A 13,867-nucleotide genomic window follows, 5' to 3' on the forward strand; every position below is an offset into this window, starting at 1 on the left:
TATTGGACACTTGCAAAAGAGCTTGCATAAGATGGCAGGGCTGTTCATTATTTTGACTTTTATGGCTCATTGTTGTTCGTTATTGTGGTAATTATGCACTCTTTACATCAGGGGTCTCAAACTTAATTTACTGGGCTGGTTGCTGGAGTTAAGGTCTGGGTGAGGTTGGGCTTTAACAGCCTTCCAACTGTCAAAGGTCCAATAAAGACATGTTTTCTTTTTTTTAACACAAAACAACAAGATCTAAAAAGAAAACATTATTAAGAATAAATAAGAAAATCTATCTGTAATAAATAAAGAAACATATTACAGCAAATTAAAAGACTGAAGAGACTATTTGAGTGGGAACAAACTTGGCTCAAAGGCAGAAACTCACCCGAAGTTATGTGCAAGGTGGATCCACTGTCCTTTAAGCCTCAGTTCAACAGCAGCGATTATCAACTTCCAAACCCCAGAAGACCCTAGCTCCACATTTTACATCTAATGTTTCACGATTAGATTGTAAAAAAGTACTAATCGAATCTCCTAATTCAGTGAAACTGGTAGTCACTGTCATGGGTCAATCCAGGAAGTAGTTAGCTAATCATATTCCGTGGCAGATGTGCATCAAGCGCAAAACATTAGTGTGTGAATTTTCGACCGTGCCTAACTAATTATTAAGGAGGTAGCATCGATATCAAAAATGTGCTAACAAAAGTTTGTGGCCCTGTTTTAAATTATTCACCATCGGCCAACACTGTTGCTGTTGTTTTACACCAATACCCTACAGGCCGTATTTACTTTTTATAGGATATTTAATGCAAAGAGAGGAATTTGGGGAGGACTTATAGAACAGAATGGAATTTTGTTTCCTTGCAAGTTAAATATTCATTGATGGCCTCTCTCCTTATTTGGATTGTCTACTAAAATTATAATCATTCACCAAAGACTTTGAGGAAAAGCTCCATCTCCTGAGATCCGGCCTTGTTGCTAGATTTGCAGTAGTAGAAGCCTCCGTCCCCCTGACGGATGTTGCGGATGGTGAGCATGCTCCTTCCTCCTTCCAGACGACTTAAAATGTAGCGGTCCGATGGCTCCAATTGCTGCCCTTTCCTGCAAAAGAAGGGCATTGGAACAGTTTTATGAGGGGGTCGGCAACCCACGGTTCAGGAGCCGCATGTGGGTCTTTAGCTCTGCGCAGTGGCTCTCTGGCGTTTTTCCAAACAAGTTATGAATTTAAAAAGATGGAGGAAGGAAATTGATATTCTTTCAGTATGGTTTCTGGAGTAGGACAAACGTGACACAAACACTTTTAGTTTTTCTAATGCTGTAAAATGTGTAGAATAAATACAGTGGGACCTCGGTTATCGCGATTAATGGAGACCAAAACCACCCGCAATAAGTGAAAATCCACGAAGTAGCGGCGCACCTTAAAAATAAATGAATAAATAAATAAATACATTTATTTATTTATTTTTTTATGTTTTTTAATTATTATTATTATTTTTTAGACCCAGTTAATGGGGACCAAAACCACTGGTGAAAAGTGAAAATCTGCGAAGTAGCGACGCCCCTTCAAAAATGCTTAAAAAAAAAAAAATATATATATATATATATATATATATATATATATATATATGAAAATATTCATTATTTTTTTAGGCTCGCGAAGCTCTGAATCCATGAACGTCGAAGCGCGAAGTAGCGAGGTCCCACTGTATTAATTTTCAACTACTCCATTGCATATCTCCTGTGCCGTTTTTTTTTTTTTCCCTCAGGCACTTTCCATGTAAGAGCTGAGTGGGGTGCAAAAACCATCCCTTTTAAAGCGGCAGTGTCACATTCTACTCTTCTTATTTCAACACATAAATCAGGTATCATTAATCAGGTAAGAACACGAGGCACGTTTTTGGTAACAAGGTAGCTTTTTTTTTAATCAAAGGATTTCTGTTTTTTTTTTAAGTATATATTTTGAATTACACTTAGGGATATTATTTGTGCTTTGTTGCTCAAGCCCAATGATTGGGGAGTTTATTTGGTATCAAAGGAGAGAGAGAAGAGGATGATGCTGCTTATTACCCCATGCACTGACTAGTTTTATTTTTGCACATAAATCAATCTGAGACTGTATTAATTAGATGCGCCGTAATGGTCTTTTTTGACTCCTTTTTCCTATTTTTCCTTTACTTTTGTCTTGTTTTGTTAATTTTTTCCTAGCATTTAACTGCTTTTTTTGTACCTTTTCTCTTTTTTTATTATTAGTTTTTTTCTTTCTTTGTTTCTTAATTTTCTTCTTTTTGACTTTTTGTCAATGTTTAAGGTAAATGCAACCATAAAGGTACATATGTATTTGTGTATAACGTGCATTTTTGTTTTACCTTAATAAACTATAATTTTGAATGGTTGTTGCGCACTATTTTTTACCGATTGAGCAGTCAAAAAAAGCTTTACCACTGGACTATCAGTGATATAGATGACAAACGAAAATGCATTGTCATAGTACTTTTAGTCACAGTACCAGAGACAAATGTTCATTTCGTTGTGCATTTCATATTCCTTACAATGCTGAGAATGAAAAAAAATGAATTGATATGGCCCCACAAATGCAAATAGTGTGGTAATGATATAGAAAACTACTCCCTTTTCATATGTCATCTATAAAACTGGTAGTACAGTGGTTAGCTTTGGGCGCTCGCACCCGGGTTGGAATACCGTTTTATCCAACCACAAAATTTGACGTTTTTTAAAAAAGGATACCGTTTTTTTATCAAAAAATAGTGCCCATGATACAAAAGGGCACGTTATATGTGAATAGATATGGTAATTAACGAAAAGATAGGGATCAAAGCAACAAAACCATCCGAAGAGCCATTTGGGAGCAGAAAAAGCTGGCTATTTTTAATAATTTGAGCCGAAAGAGACGGCTCTCTGAAAAGGGCCTGAATTACCGTCAAAAGTGAACGGTGACTAGTCAAAGTGATGTTTTTTTGGGGTGTCATCAAAAATCTCCCCACGTGCTAGAGCTTCTAAAGTCTGTCACATGGCAAGATCTTCCTCCCCAGCTCAGGCAGTGTCAGTGTTGTCAAATTTGACGTGTAATGGCTAAACTTGGCTGTGGGCTGCAGCCCTCGGCTGCGATACGGAATACGCCGTTGCTAATCTTCATCACAAACGCGTCACGGTGTGGGGCAGGTTCCATATCCTAAGCCTGTACTCGTGGGGGGAACGTTTCACTGCCATTTTTTTTTGATGATAGTTTCTTGAGGCCAATGTATATAATATGGCAGGGTAGGTTGCTTTCTTTGTTTTTGTGTTATAGAAAGAGGGGATACGATTACAGAAACAATTTTAGGTTTGTGATAAATTTGTCGAAATTAAACGTTAATTTTACATTTGTCGAAATTAGTGTTTCGTTTATTTTTATTTCGCTTGCAAAGGATGCTTAGAATGCCAAAGAAATCTATTTTTAATTATTAAATGCTTGTAATGCCAAGGTTATTTATTTTTTTTTTTTTATGAAATGAAATGGGAGGATATGTGTGTGAAAATAATATAATGAATATTATGCATTTGTTTGGAATTGGTGTACACTTGTTTTTACGTTGTTTGCAATGAAGAGTGCTTATAATTCCAGGGAGGTTTTAATCAATCAACGGTCCGGACTCTCATTCAAGAATGCTTTTAATGCATTGTTGGTTCTATTTTTTAGATAAAAACACATGCAATTAAGAACACTCTAAGGAGTGCCAGGGTTGTTTTATGTCTTTATTTCTGTTAAATACAGAGGAACATATAATTAGAAAAATAATTCAAAGTTTATTACACATTTGTCGAAATAATTATGTCCGTGCTTATTTTGCTTGCAATCGAGGCTGCTTGAAAGGCCAGGGTAATTATTTTTTTTTTCCGTTACTAAGCGCTAGCAACGAGGAAAGCTTAATATGCCAGGGTTTCTTTCTGTCTTTGTATTTGTCAGCTAAAAAGGGGCACTATGATAAGAAAATGTTTAAAATTAGTGTAATTTTTTTTTTATTTTTTTTGCATTGAAGAATGCTTATAATTCCTTTTTATTTTTTAAAATTTTTTTTTCAAACCTATCAGCAGTCGGGACTCTCATTAAAAAAATGCTTATAATGCCACGCTAGTCTTATTTTTAATTTTTAAACACTTGCACTTAAGAATGCTCCTAATGCCTGGGTTGTTTTATATATTTTTTGTTAAATTCAAAGAACATAATAAGAAATGATAAGAAAAACATTTAAAGTTCATTACACATTTGTCAAAACTTAATGTTTGTTGTATGTTTGTCAAAATTTGTGTTACAATTATTTTTATTCCGCTTTTAATGAAGGATACTTACAATGTCGAGTTAGTCCTTTGGTTTTGGTTATTAAACAATTGCAATGAAGATTACTTATAATGCCAAAGTTGGTATATTTCTTTGTTTTTATTTTTTTTTAAATGATGAGAGGGTACTATCATAAGAAACTAATTTCAAGTTTATTAAACATTTTTCAAAATTAGTGTTACCTTTGTTAATAACGAAGATTGCTTCAACTGCCAGGGTATTTTTTTGACTATTATTGAGTGCTTGTATACTGTTTGCATCATACTCCCTATTTGCCAATCATGTTGCTGTTTTTTGATTTCCACACCCTTTAGGGTTAATCTGCTTTGTATTTTTTGACAAAAATAAGGGCCCCAGGAGGACCTTCACTACAGGTTGGAGTTTTACATCTTGATGATTTTGTACAGTCCTCTCTTGTTCCCCTCGCAAGCTCGAATTTTATTAATGTCTTCTCTTCTAATTTTCCATGTTTTTCTAACTATAAACTAATTACAGGGTAAACATTTTGAGACAGCTTTGATATTACAACTCACAAAAAATGTTACTTATGGGCATGCGCAACTGTAGCGGTCACCAACATGGCAACTTTTGTTACACAACAAAGCAAATACGATTTTAAAGTTCACAGGTTGCCACCGCCATGGAAAAATAATGGAATAGGAACAAAATTGCATTTGTATTCAAGCCTGTTCATTTGATGGCATGGATAAGACTGTCTGTTTTCTTTTTCAAACCTCAGTTATTGTGCAACTGAATTGAAAAGCGATAAGAGACCAAATATAGAATACGCTGATGAACTTCAATACAAGGTCACGTGTTGCACTCCGATGAGAAAGGTACGTCAGATATTGCAAACTTGTGAAATGCGTGTAGCGAGGCGTGCACGCACACAAACAGCGTGAAGCGGTAGCACTGGCTCCTGTGGAAAGCAAAAATAATTGAACGTCGGCAGAGGAAACGGTGGAGCCAAGTAATAAAAACGTTGGCGTGGTGAAGAGGAAATGAAGAGGGGGCCTCATCTTCGGCACTGGCGGCATGGGACAGGCGGCTCCAGTGGATGTCATTATGCTGACTGACAGGCAGAGATGCATGGGTGTGAAGCCTGCTGACAAGAAATGCAAGCGGGAAGCTACTGCGGGTGGCTACTTAGAGGTTAAATTAATAACATTCGTAAGAGCGGTAGAGTCTGCATTCGTTGACCCTTTATGGTTTTCATGATTCATGAGCTATTGTGCAAAATCGAGGGACACTAAAGGTCAGAGCTGTCCGGTTTGTGTCGCACAATGATTTGCTTAGGGGGTCGAAAGGTGAAAGTTCATGTCTCACTGAGTTCAAATGGAAAATACAGTAATCCACCAGTGTTATATATATATATATATATATGACTTTTTCACTTTTCTGTGTGGAATAAGATGTTTTTCAATCCTCTTTTCGGCATTTTGCCCACAGTACAACATCGACAACAATTATTGATTCTTTTATTTTTTCAATGTTTGTATGTGTGATGTGTTATATTTCAACATAACTGTCTGCTATTGTTCAATGTCATATCAACCCTGCTATCGGTTTGCGTGATGGCATTACGGAAATAAAGATATGCTATTGGCTGGACTACCTCACGAAATAACTTTGTGCCTCTTGATTTAGTTCGGAATCTCATCTGATTTGTAAAGAGTTCAATTTAGTGAAAAATACTGTTTTTTTTGTCTGTATTTGCGATGAGTCTTATAGTATATAGTGATGCTAAATAGAGGATAAAAACAGGATGTACATGGAAAGGAAGCTCACAATGATCAAGAAATACAAAGAGGTCACACAAATTGCCACCTTCGCCAAGTTGCATGACTGTGAGTCAAGAATGCCATATTGTATTTTTTTTTATTTCTATGCATAACTTTGTCATGGACCTGGATTCAACATGGCGGCGCGCATGGATGCTGCGGTTAGTTGCTCTCCAGCTAATCTTCTATTTATTGCCGTTCTCTTGTCTTTTTTGCTTTCACTTTTGGACACATGTGTGGCCAAAAATACTTACAGTAGGGACGAACTTATTCGGTTGGGTGGGCGTCTAAATTTCGACTTTTCGGGCACTTTCATACCGCCTATGATATACCGAGCGAACTTCAAAGAGATCCGGCATCCTTGTGGACAGCTATTCATCCTAATAAACGACGACAGCGGCGCCGTAAGGACAGAAAACAGAAGCGTGGTTGCCGTGCAGGTAGATGTGTGAAGCGTGCGAAGTCTAAGGAGCAAGAAGGACGCGAGGATGTAACTAATTCCACCATTCATTCCTCGCCGGACAACCGATGCTTTACACTCAGTGCTCATGAACGGCCCCAACAGCGGCATCTTTTGAAGATCTCTACAAAGACTACAAAGACTTCAGCTAAGTCAAATGATTCAGCAAAGCTAAAATTTGGTCTTTTAAATATTAGATCGCTTGCTCCTAAAGCTTTACTTGTTGATAACATTATTCGTGATTATAAACTTAACTGTATGGGTCTTTGTGAAACTTGGTTACGCCCGGATGAGTATTTAGCGCTAAATTATGCTTCACCCCCTCACTACGCGAGTAGCCATGTAGCACGCACATTGAAAAAGGGTGGCGGTGTCGCGCTCATTTCTGAAAAATCGCTCAAATTTAATCCCCGTACCTCTAATAATTACAAGGCGTTTGAGGCTCTTGTGATGCGGTCCTCTCTATTGTCAATTTATGTAATAACTATCAATCGCGCACCTGGGCCATACACAACTTTCTTAGACGAATTTGCTGAACTTTTGTCTGAACTAGTAACCTATGCAGACAAAATTATAATTATGGGGGACTTTAACATTCATATGAACTCCCCACTCAGTTCACTTACTATTGCGTTTAGGTCTCTAATTGATGCATTTGGTTTTAATCAACTGGTTGATTTGCCAACCCATAAAAATGGAAACACGCTAGACTTGATTCTGACTCGAGGAGTTTTAACCTCAAACATTATGGTGTTACCGTGTACTACCGTTATCTCGGATCATTATTTAGTTACATTTGAGGTGCTAGCTAAATGTAGTGTTAAAAAAGCTGAAGGATTTAGCGGACGCAATATAAGCACTGGCACAGTTTCTGAGCTCTTTGAACTCCTTCCTGGAGCAGTTGCGTCCTTTCCTTCATACAATGGCTCGATTGACTCACTCATGAATAAGTTCAATACCACCCTGACTAGTGTCCTGGATTCAATAGCGCCCATAAAGCTAAAATCACATCCTAAAAGACGCACGCCTTGGTTTACTGATGAAACTAGAACCCTTAAACAAGAATGCAGGAAATTGGAAAGAAAATGGCGCGCTAACAAGCTTGAGGTTTTCCATCAAACCTGGTGTGACAGCTTGTTAAAGTATAAAGCGGCCCTTGCCTCTGCAAAATCGGCCTACCTTTCGAAGGTGATTGCGTCTCAAAAGAACAATCCCAAAGCCCTTTTTGACACTGTAGCATCGCTTACAAGGCAACAGACTATCGTAGATAGTTCGACGCACTCTGCTTATGACTTAATGGTCTACTTTACTAAGAAGATTCAATGCATACAGGAAGAAATTGCTAAAGAAATTATTAATACCACACTTATCAAAGGGCTGAAATCTACAGATGCACGACAGGGTGGCTGTCCTGGGAAATTGTCCGGTTTTAGTGAACTGTCACTTGATGATCTCAAACAGGTGGTGAATGCGGCCAAACCGACAACTTGCCAGTTCGACCCGCTCCCAGGTTCACTTATTAAAAGTCTTTTTGGCGTCCTTGGACCTTCAGTTCTAAATATTATAAACATATCACTCTCCTCAGGTGTAGTTCCAGCAGCTTTTAAGTCTGCCGTTATTAAACCCACACTGAAACGACCCAACCTTGATCCAGAAATCTTAAGTAATTATAGACCTGTGTCAAACCTACCTTTCCTCTCTAAAGTACTTGAAAAAGTAGTGGCACAGCAGCTGAATGATTTCATATCCGAGAATAACCTTTTTGAATCCATGCAATCAGGATTCAGGGCTAACCACTATACTGAGACAGCTCTGATCAAGGTAACAAATGATCTCCTACTAGCAATGGATTCTGGCGCTTCATCACTTTTGCTGCTGCTGGATCTTAGTGATGCTTTTGACACAGTGCACCACAATTTCCTACTAGAACGGTTGGAAAAATGGATTAGTCTCTCAGGAACCGTCCTCTCGTGGTTCAGATCCTACCTCTCAGATAGGACGCACTGTGTTAAATATGGTGAAATGACATCTGAGCCCTTTAATGTTACCTGCGGTGTTCCACAGGGATCAGTGCTTGTCCCCCTTCTTTTCAGCATTTACATGCTTCCATTAGGTGATATTATTCGCAAGTACAATATCAGCTTCCACTGCTACGCAGACGACACTCAACTATATCTTCCATTGGAGGAATCTCCCACACTAAACTGTGGAAATTTGGAGGCCTGTCTCATTGAGATAAAAGAGTGGATGTCACTCAATTTCTTGCGTCTTAACTCTGAAAAGACCGAAATGTTAGTCATTGGTCCATCTAAATGCCGTGACTTATTCTCAAAAACTGCTGTGAACATTGACAAATGTCACATCACACAGAGTGACTCAGTTAAAAATTTAGGTGTCATATTTGACCCTGATCTATCCTTTGAAATGCATGTAAAGAAAATTACTAGAACTGCTTTCTTCCATCTTCGTAACATTGCTAAAATCCGTTCAATACTGTCTCAGTCGGATGCGGAAATTATAATTCATGCATTTGTTACCTCCCGTCTCGATTACTGTAATGCACTACTCTCTGGTCTCCCGAAGTCTAGAATCAAGTCTCTTCAGCTGGTACAAAATGCCGCAGCGAGGCTTTTAACTAGGACAAAAAAGTACGATCACATAACACCGATTTTGGCTAACCTGCATTGGCTCCCAGTTAGCCTTAGATGTGATTTCAAGGTTCTCTTAGTATTATACAAAATCATACATGGACTTGCTCCCTCTTATCTTTCAGATCTGATCTGCCCCTATGTCCCGGTCCGAAGCCTACGATCTGAGAGTGCCGGTCTTCTGGTGATCCCAAGAGCAAAGAAGTGTCCTGCTGGTTCGAGAGCGTTCTCCATCCGGGCACCGGTGCTGTGGAATGCTCTTGCCCCTGAGATCCGATCTGCAACCTCAGTGGAAATGTTTAAATATAAACTTAAAACTCACTTCTACTCCATAGCATATGAATAACCTACTCTTCTCGTCGGTTGAAAAATAGTCTGTGTAATATACTGTAATAATCTGTGAAGCCCTTTGAGACTCTTTGTGATTTAGGGCTATACAAATAAAAATGACTTGACTTGACTTGACTTAACTTGCAGTGATGCTAAAGGGAGAACTAAATACATGATAACCATGGAAACAAAGTTTGTAATGCTCAATTACCAGGTTCTAAACAAGTTGTTTACTAGTCAGCTATAAGTTTTCATCTCGGCTTAATGAAGATGCTGATATGCTATTCGCTAAAGTACCTTTCCTAATGCCTTTCTATCTCTTCATTCAGTTCAGAATCTCGTGAGCTACGTAAAGACTTTGTGAGACTTCAATACGTTACAATATTTTCTGTACTGTATTTAGACATTGAAAAACGTGATGAACATGGACAGGGAGCTTCAAGAAATTGGCGTTAACCAATTGAACGTTGAAACTTTCAGTAAAATTGCTTATAACGCTATTGTGGTTCCATCCATCCATCCATTATCTGCTCCGCTTATCCTCAATAGGGTAGCGGGGGTGCTGGAGCCCATCCCAGCCATCTTCGGGCAGCGGGCAGGGGACACCCTGAACTGGTTGCCAGCCGGTCGCAAGGCACACAGAGACAGACAACACAGTCGCTCATTCACACCTAGGGACAATTCCGACCTGGCCAATTAACCTGACATACATGTTTTTGGGATGTGGGAGGAAACCGGAGTGCCCGGAGGAAACCCACGCAAGCACGGGGAGAACATGCAAACTCCCGACAGGAGGTCCATGACCTCAGAACTGTGCAGCACACGCGCTAACCACTGCGCCGCCATGCTGCCATTGTGGTTCCATTTGTAGCTATATTGTTTTTTTTCAGTTTGCAATGCATTATTCTTAAAATGCGAGGCTAGTTCTATTTTTAGTTAAACACTTTCAACAAAGAATATCTCTAATCAACAGATGAAATTGAGAAGACAGAAGACCCCAGCATACGCTGTTCAGGCCTTTCAACATTTTCACTTTGTAGTGTGGAATAGGGTGTTCTTAGGTCACTCTTTATGAGATTTTCCCCACTGTAGGACATCAACAACAAATTATTTTGCATTCGCAAATACAAAATCAAATATCTTTGCGATGTTTGAGCGTTTCTGGATTTTCGTCTTTAGCTACCTCTCTAATATAGGTAGGCATTATATGAAATGTTGCTCTGAAATTGTTTTGTGTCAACGCATCATGAAAATATAGATCTGCTATTGGTTAAACTTCCTCCCACAATGCCTTTCTTTTTTTCAATCAGTTCAGTATCTCATGTGCTCCTTAAAGTTTTTGATACATTATTGTATTTTTTGTACTGTATTTATCCGCTATGGGTTCCCAAGGCTTGCAGTAAAGCTAAAGGGAGAAGCAAAACATGATAGGCATGAAACTGAAGCTTCAAGAAAAAGGAAGAAGGCACACCAATCGCTACTCTTAGTTGCATGGCTGTAAGCAATTGAGAATCGGGACTATTATTAAGGGCATTTTGCAGATGAAGTGTTTAACATCAGTTCTTATTTTCTGTCTTCGAAGCATTCAGCATGCACCCGCTACTCCACTAGACCAGCTCAAGACACGTTGCACCAACGGTAAATAAAATGTCCTTTTTCCTTTAGAATTATATATGTTTGTGATGGTAATTATCCATATGAACATATACTATTACTACTATTGGCCACTGTAACTTCATTATAGGTGATTCATGTTGTAGATTATTACAACAGCAAGCTGCAGTGCAGATGCATGATCAAAGTGCATAGCAGATCAATACCAAAAGATGAAAATAAATGTAAGACTTTTACCTCCCATTACCATCAAATAATTAGACGCACCAAAGGGAAATGGCACAACTTTTCCTTTCAATTGGTGCTCAGTTGTGAATATCAGTTATGTATTCCCTTTTAATCTTGAGACAATGTGGCCAAATATTCTCCAACCACGTTTCCCCAATGCACCATTTCTGTACCACTGGCATGTTGGGGAGGGTTTAAACTCCCCAGAGTCACAAAGGCTAGTAGTGTGTGAGAGAGTATAGTAGTACATGTGAGAGAGTATAGTAATATGTGTGTGACAGCATAGTAATGTGTCTAAGACAGTATAGTAATATAGTGGGGTAATTATGTATTTAGTCAACAACTAGTTTAGGTTTACTTCATAATATTCGAGAGGTTTGTAAATGTCAATGCACTTAAACGTCAACCATGAGAGACAGAATGTGGGGGATAAATAATCACATTGTTTGATTTTTAGTTGTGATTGCTTCAGCAAGGCACAACTACATTGCCAAGTGCTGTAAGCACAGGGCAATGTAGTTGTTCCTGCGAACTATTATAATCCCCCAAGATCTTTTTATTATTATATCTATCTTCTTCCGCCAATTTTTGACGGGCCTCTCCTCTCAGAGCTTTTGGAGTAGCCCAACGATTCATATACCAAAAATTCCGGCCGAATCATGACTCTTCTGCGACAATACAGATGTTCAATACGAGTCTCCGGGGCCCCGCAAGAACCAAGTAAAAAATGACAGAAAAATCTCTCTGATCTAAAAACTTTATGCTAACTCATAATGCTAACAACCGGGGTTATATATACATACCGGGATCATCTTCCAGATCAATCACAACTCTTACAATTGCCGCGGGAAATGTCTAGTATTTACTTAAAATCCTGCTGGATAAAACTTTGTCTCGCTTCTCCTTCCAGTTTTTTTAGAGAACCATGACGAATTATACATCAAAAATTCCAGCTCGACTGGGACTCCTGTTTTGCCATTTGGATAAGCGATACGTGTCTCCGGGGCCACGCAAGGAGACCAAAAATGTCCCCATCCGGACTAATTTATTTTGAGAGTCTCCCATCCAGAATACATGGGCCTATTCAATACAATTTGGTGCCATGGTAAACAGGCCTTTAACAGAGGGTAGTCAAAGTGAACAGGGCCTGTCCAAGGTGGCTTGAGGGGGCCCAACTCACATTACCTTTAATCATGGGTAAATGGTGAATTCCGAAGAGTGGATGCTCGTGCGAAGATGCTAACAGCTTTGTCCATTGCTAGCAAAGTTTAAGGCTGGCATAGCCAGCCCAAGTATTAGCACAAGCTAGCTGTAAACACTGTCGGCAATGGGTTGGGCTGGCACAAATCAAAATCAAAGTATTTATTTTTTCAGCGTTTGTTGCAATTTTATCCACCATGAAACGTAGTTGAGCCTGGCCTTTAAAGAAACCTTTTAACTTTTCTATAATGCCTAATTTCAGTGCACGGGTAGGACATTTTAGCAATCATCCTTTGAGGGAGATTACGGTGATTACAAATGCATTAGGGCAAGCCAGTATGTCGCTGTCTTAAAGTGTGCACTACTGGCTTTGATGACGACAGAGAGAGTCCCCCCACAGAACCAAGTAAAAATGTATAAATACAGCTTTCCCAGTTAATAACTTTATGTTTTATCCCCGGATCATCTTCCAGATCAATCACAACTCTTACAATTGCCGCGGGAATTGTCTAGTTTAATATTATATTTGCAAATCATGGTGGAAAATAAGTATTTTGTCAATACCAAAAGTTCATCCCACTACTTTGTGACATACCCTTTGACAGAGGCCAAACGTTTTCTGTAAGGCTTCACAAGCCTCTCACACAGTGTTTTTGGCATTTTGGCCCATTCCTCCATGCAGTTCTCTTTTAGAGCAGTGATGTTTGGGGGCTATCATTGGGACATACAGACTTTCAACTCCAATGGGGTTAAGATCTGGAGACTGACCAGGCCACTCCAGGACAATGAAATGCTTTTTTTTCCAATGCTTGTGTGTTAGGCATCATTGTCATGAGGAATGACCCAGCCACGTCTCATTTTTAATTCCCTTATCAGAGGACGGAGATCTTCAAAAATATCTCGATACATGGACCCGTTTATTACAATAGAATGAGTTTTTTGTTTTTTCTCATGGTTGCGGTTAACATATGTTGACAGTTGCAGGCCTTACTAATATTTTCAAGTAGGAGAACTTGCACGATTAGTGGTTGACTTAATACTCATTTCCCCTGCTGTATTTGTAAGAGAATCTAAAATGTGTGCATAAAAAAATCGTAATATGTGTGAAAGACTATAGTAGTGTGCGTATGAGAGTACAGTAGTACGTGTGAGATAGAAGTGTGTATGAGAATATAACAGTATGCATGAAAGAGTAGAGTAGTGTTTGTCCATAAGCATGACTGTGTCTATATGAGAGTATACTGTAATAGTACACGTCTTAAAGTACTATGTTATATGT

The 13,867-nt window shown here is 38.8% G+C and overlaps 1 protein-coding gene across 4 annotated transcripts in view; it reads right to left on the bottom strand.

The window, feature by feature from the left end:
- Positions 1–13,867, bottom strand: part of ncam2a (neural cell adhesion molecule 2a) — a 343,057-nt gene that overhangs the window by 62,543 nt on the left and 266,647 nt on the right. For all 4 annotated transcript variants that reach the window (XM_088331814.1, XM_088331815.1, XM_088331813.1 and 1 more), the window contains exon 7: positions 923–1,092. In XM_088331814.1, the coding sequence (XP_088187940.1) occupies positions 923–1,092 (170 nt within the window). The remainder of the gene's footprint in view (positions 1–922; positions 1,093–13,867) is intronic.

Source organism: Urocampus carinirostris, chromosome 3 (genome assembly GCF_059441175.1).
Source record: "Urocampus carinirostris isolate Australia breed hairy pipefish chromosome 3, RoL_Ucar_1.0, whole genome shotgun sequence".
In the NCBI taxonomy this organism is placed as follows: Eukaryota; Metazoa; Chordata; class Actinopteri; order Syngnathiformes; family Syngnathidae; genus Urocampus; species Urocampus carinirostris.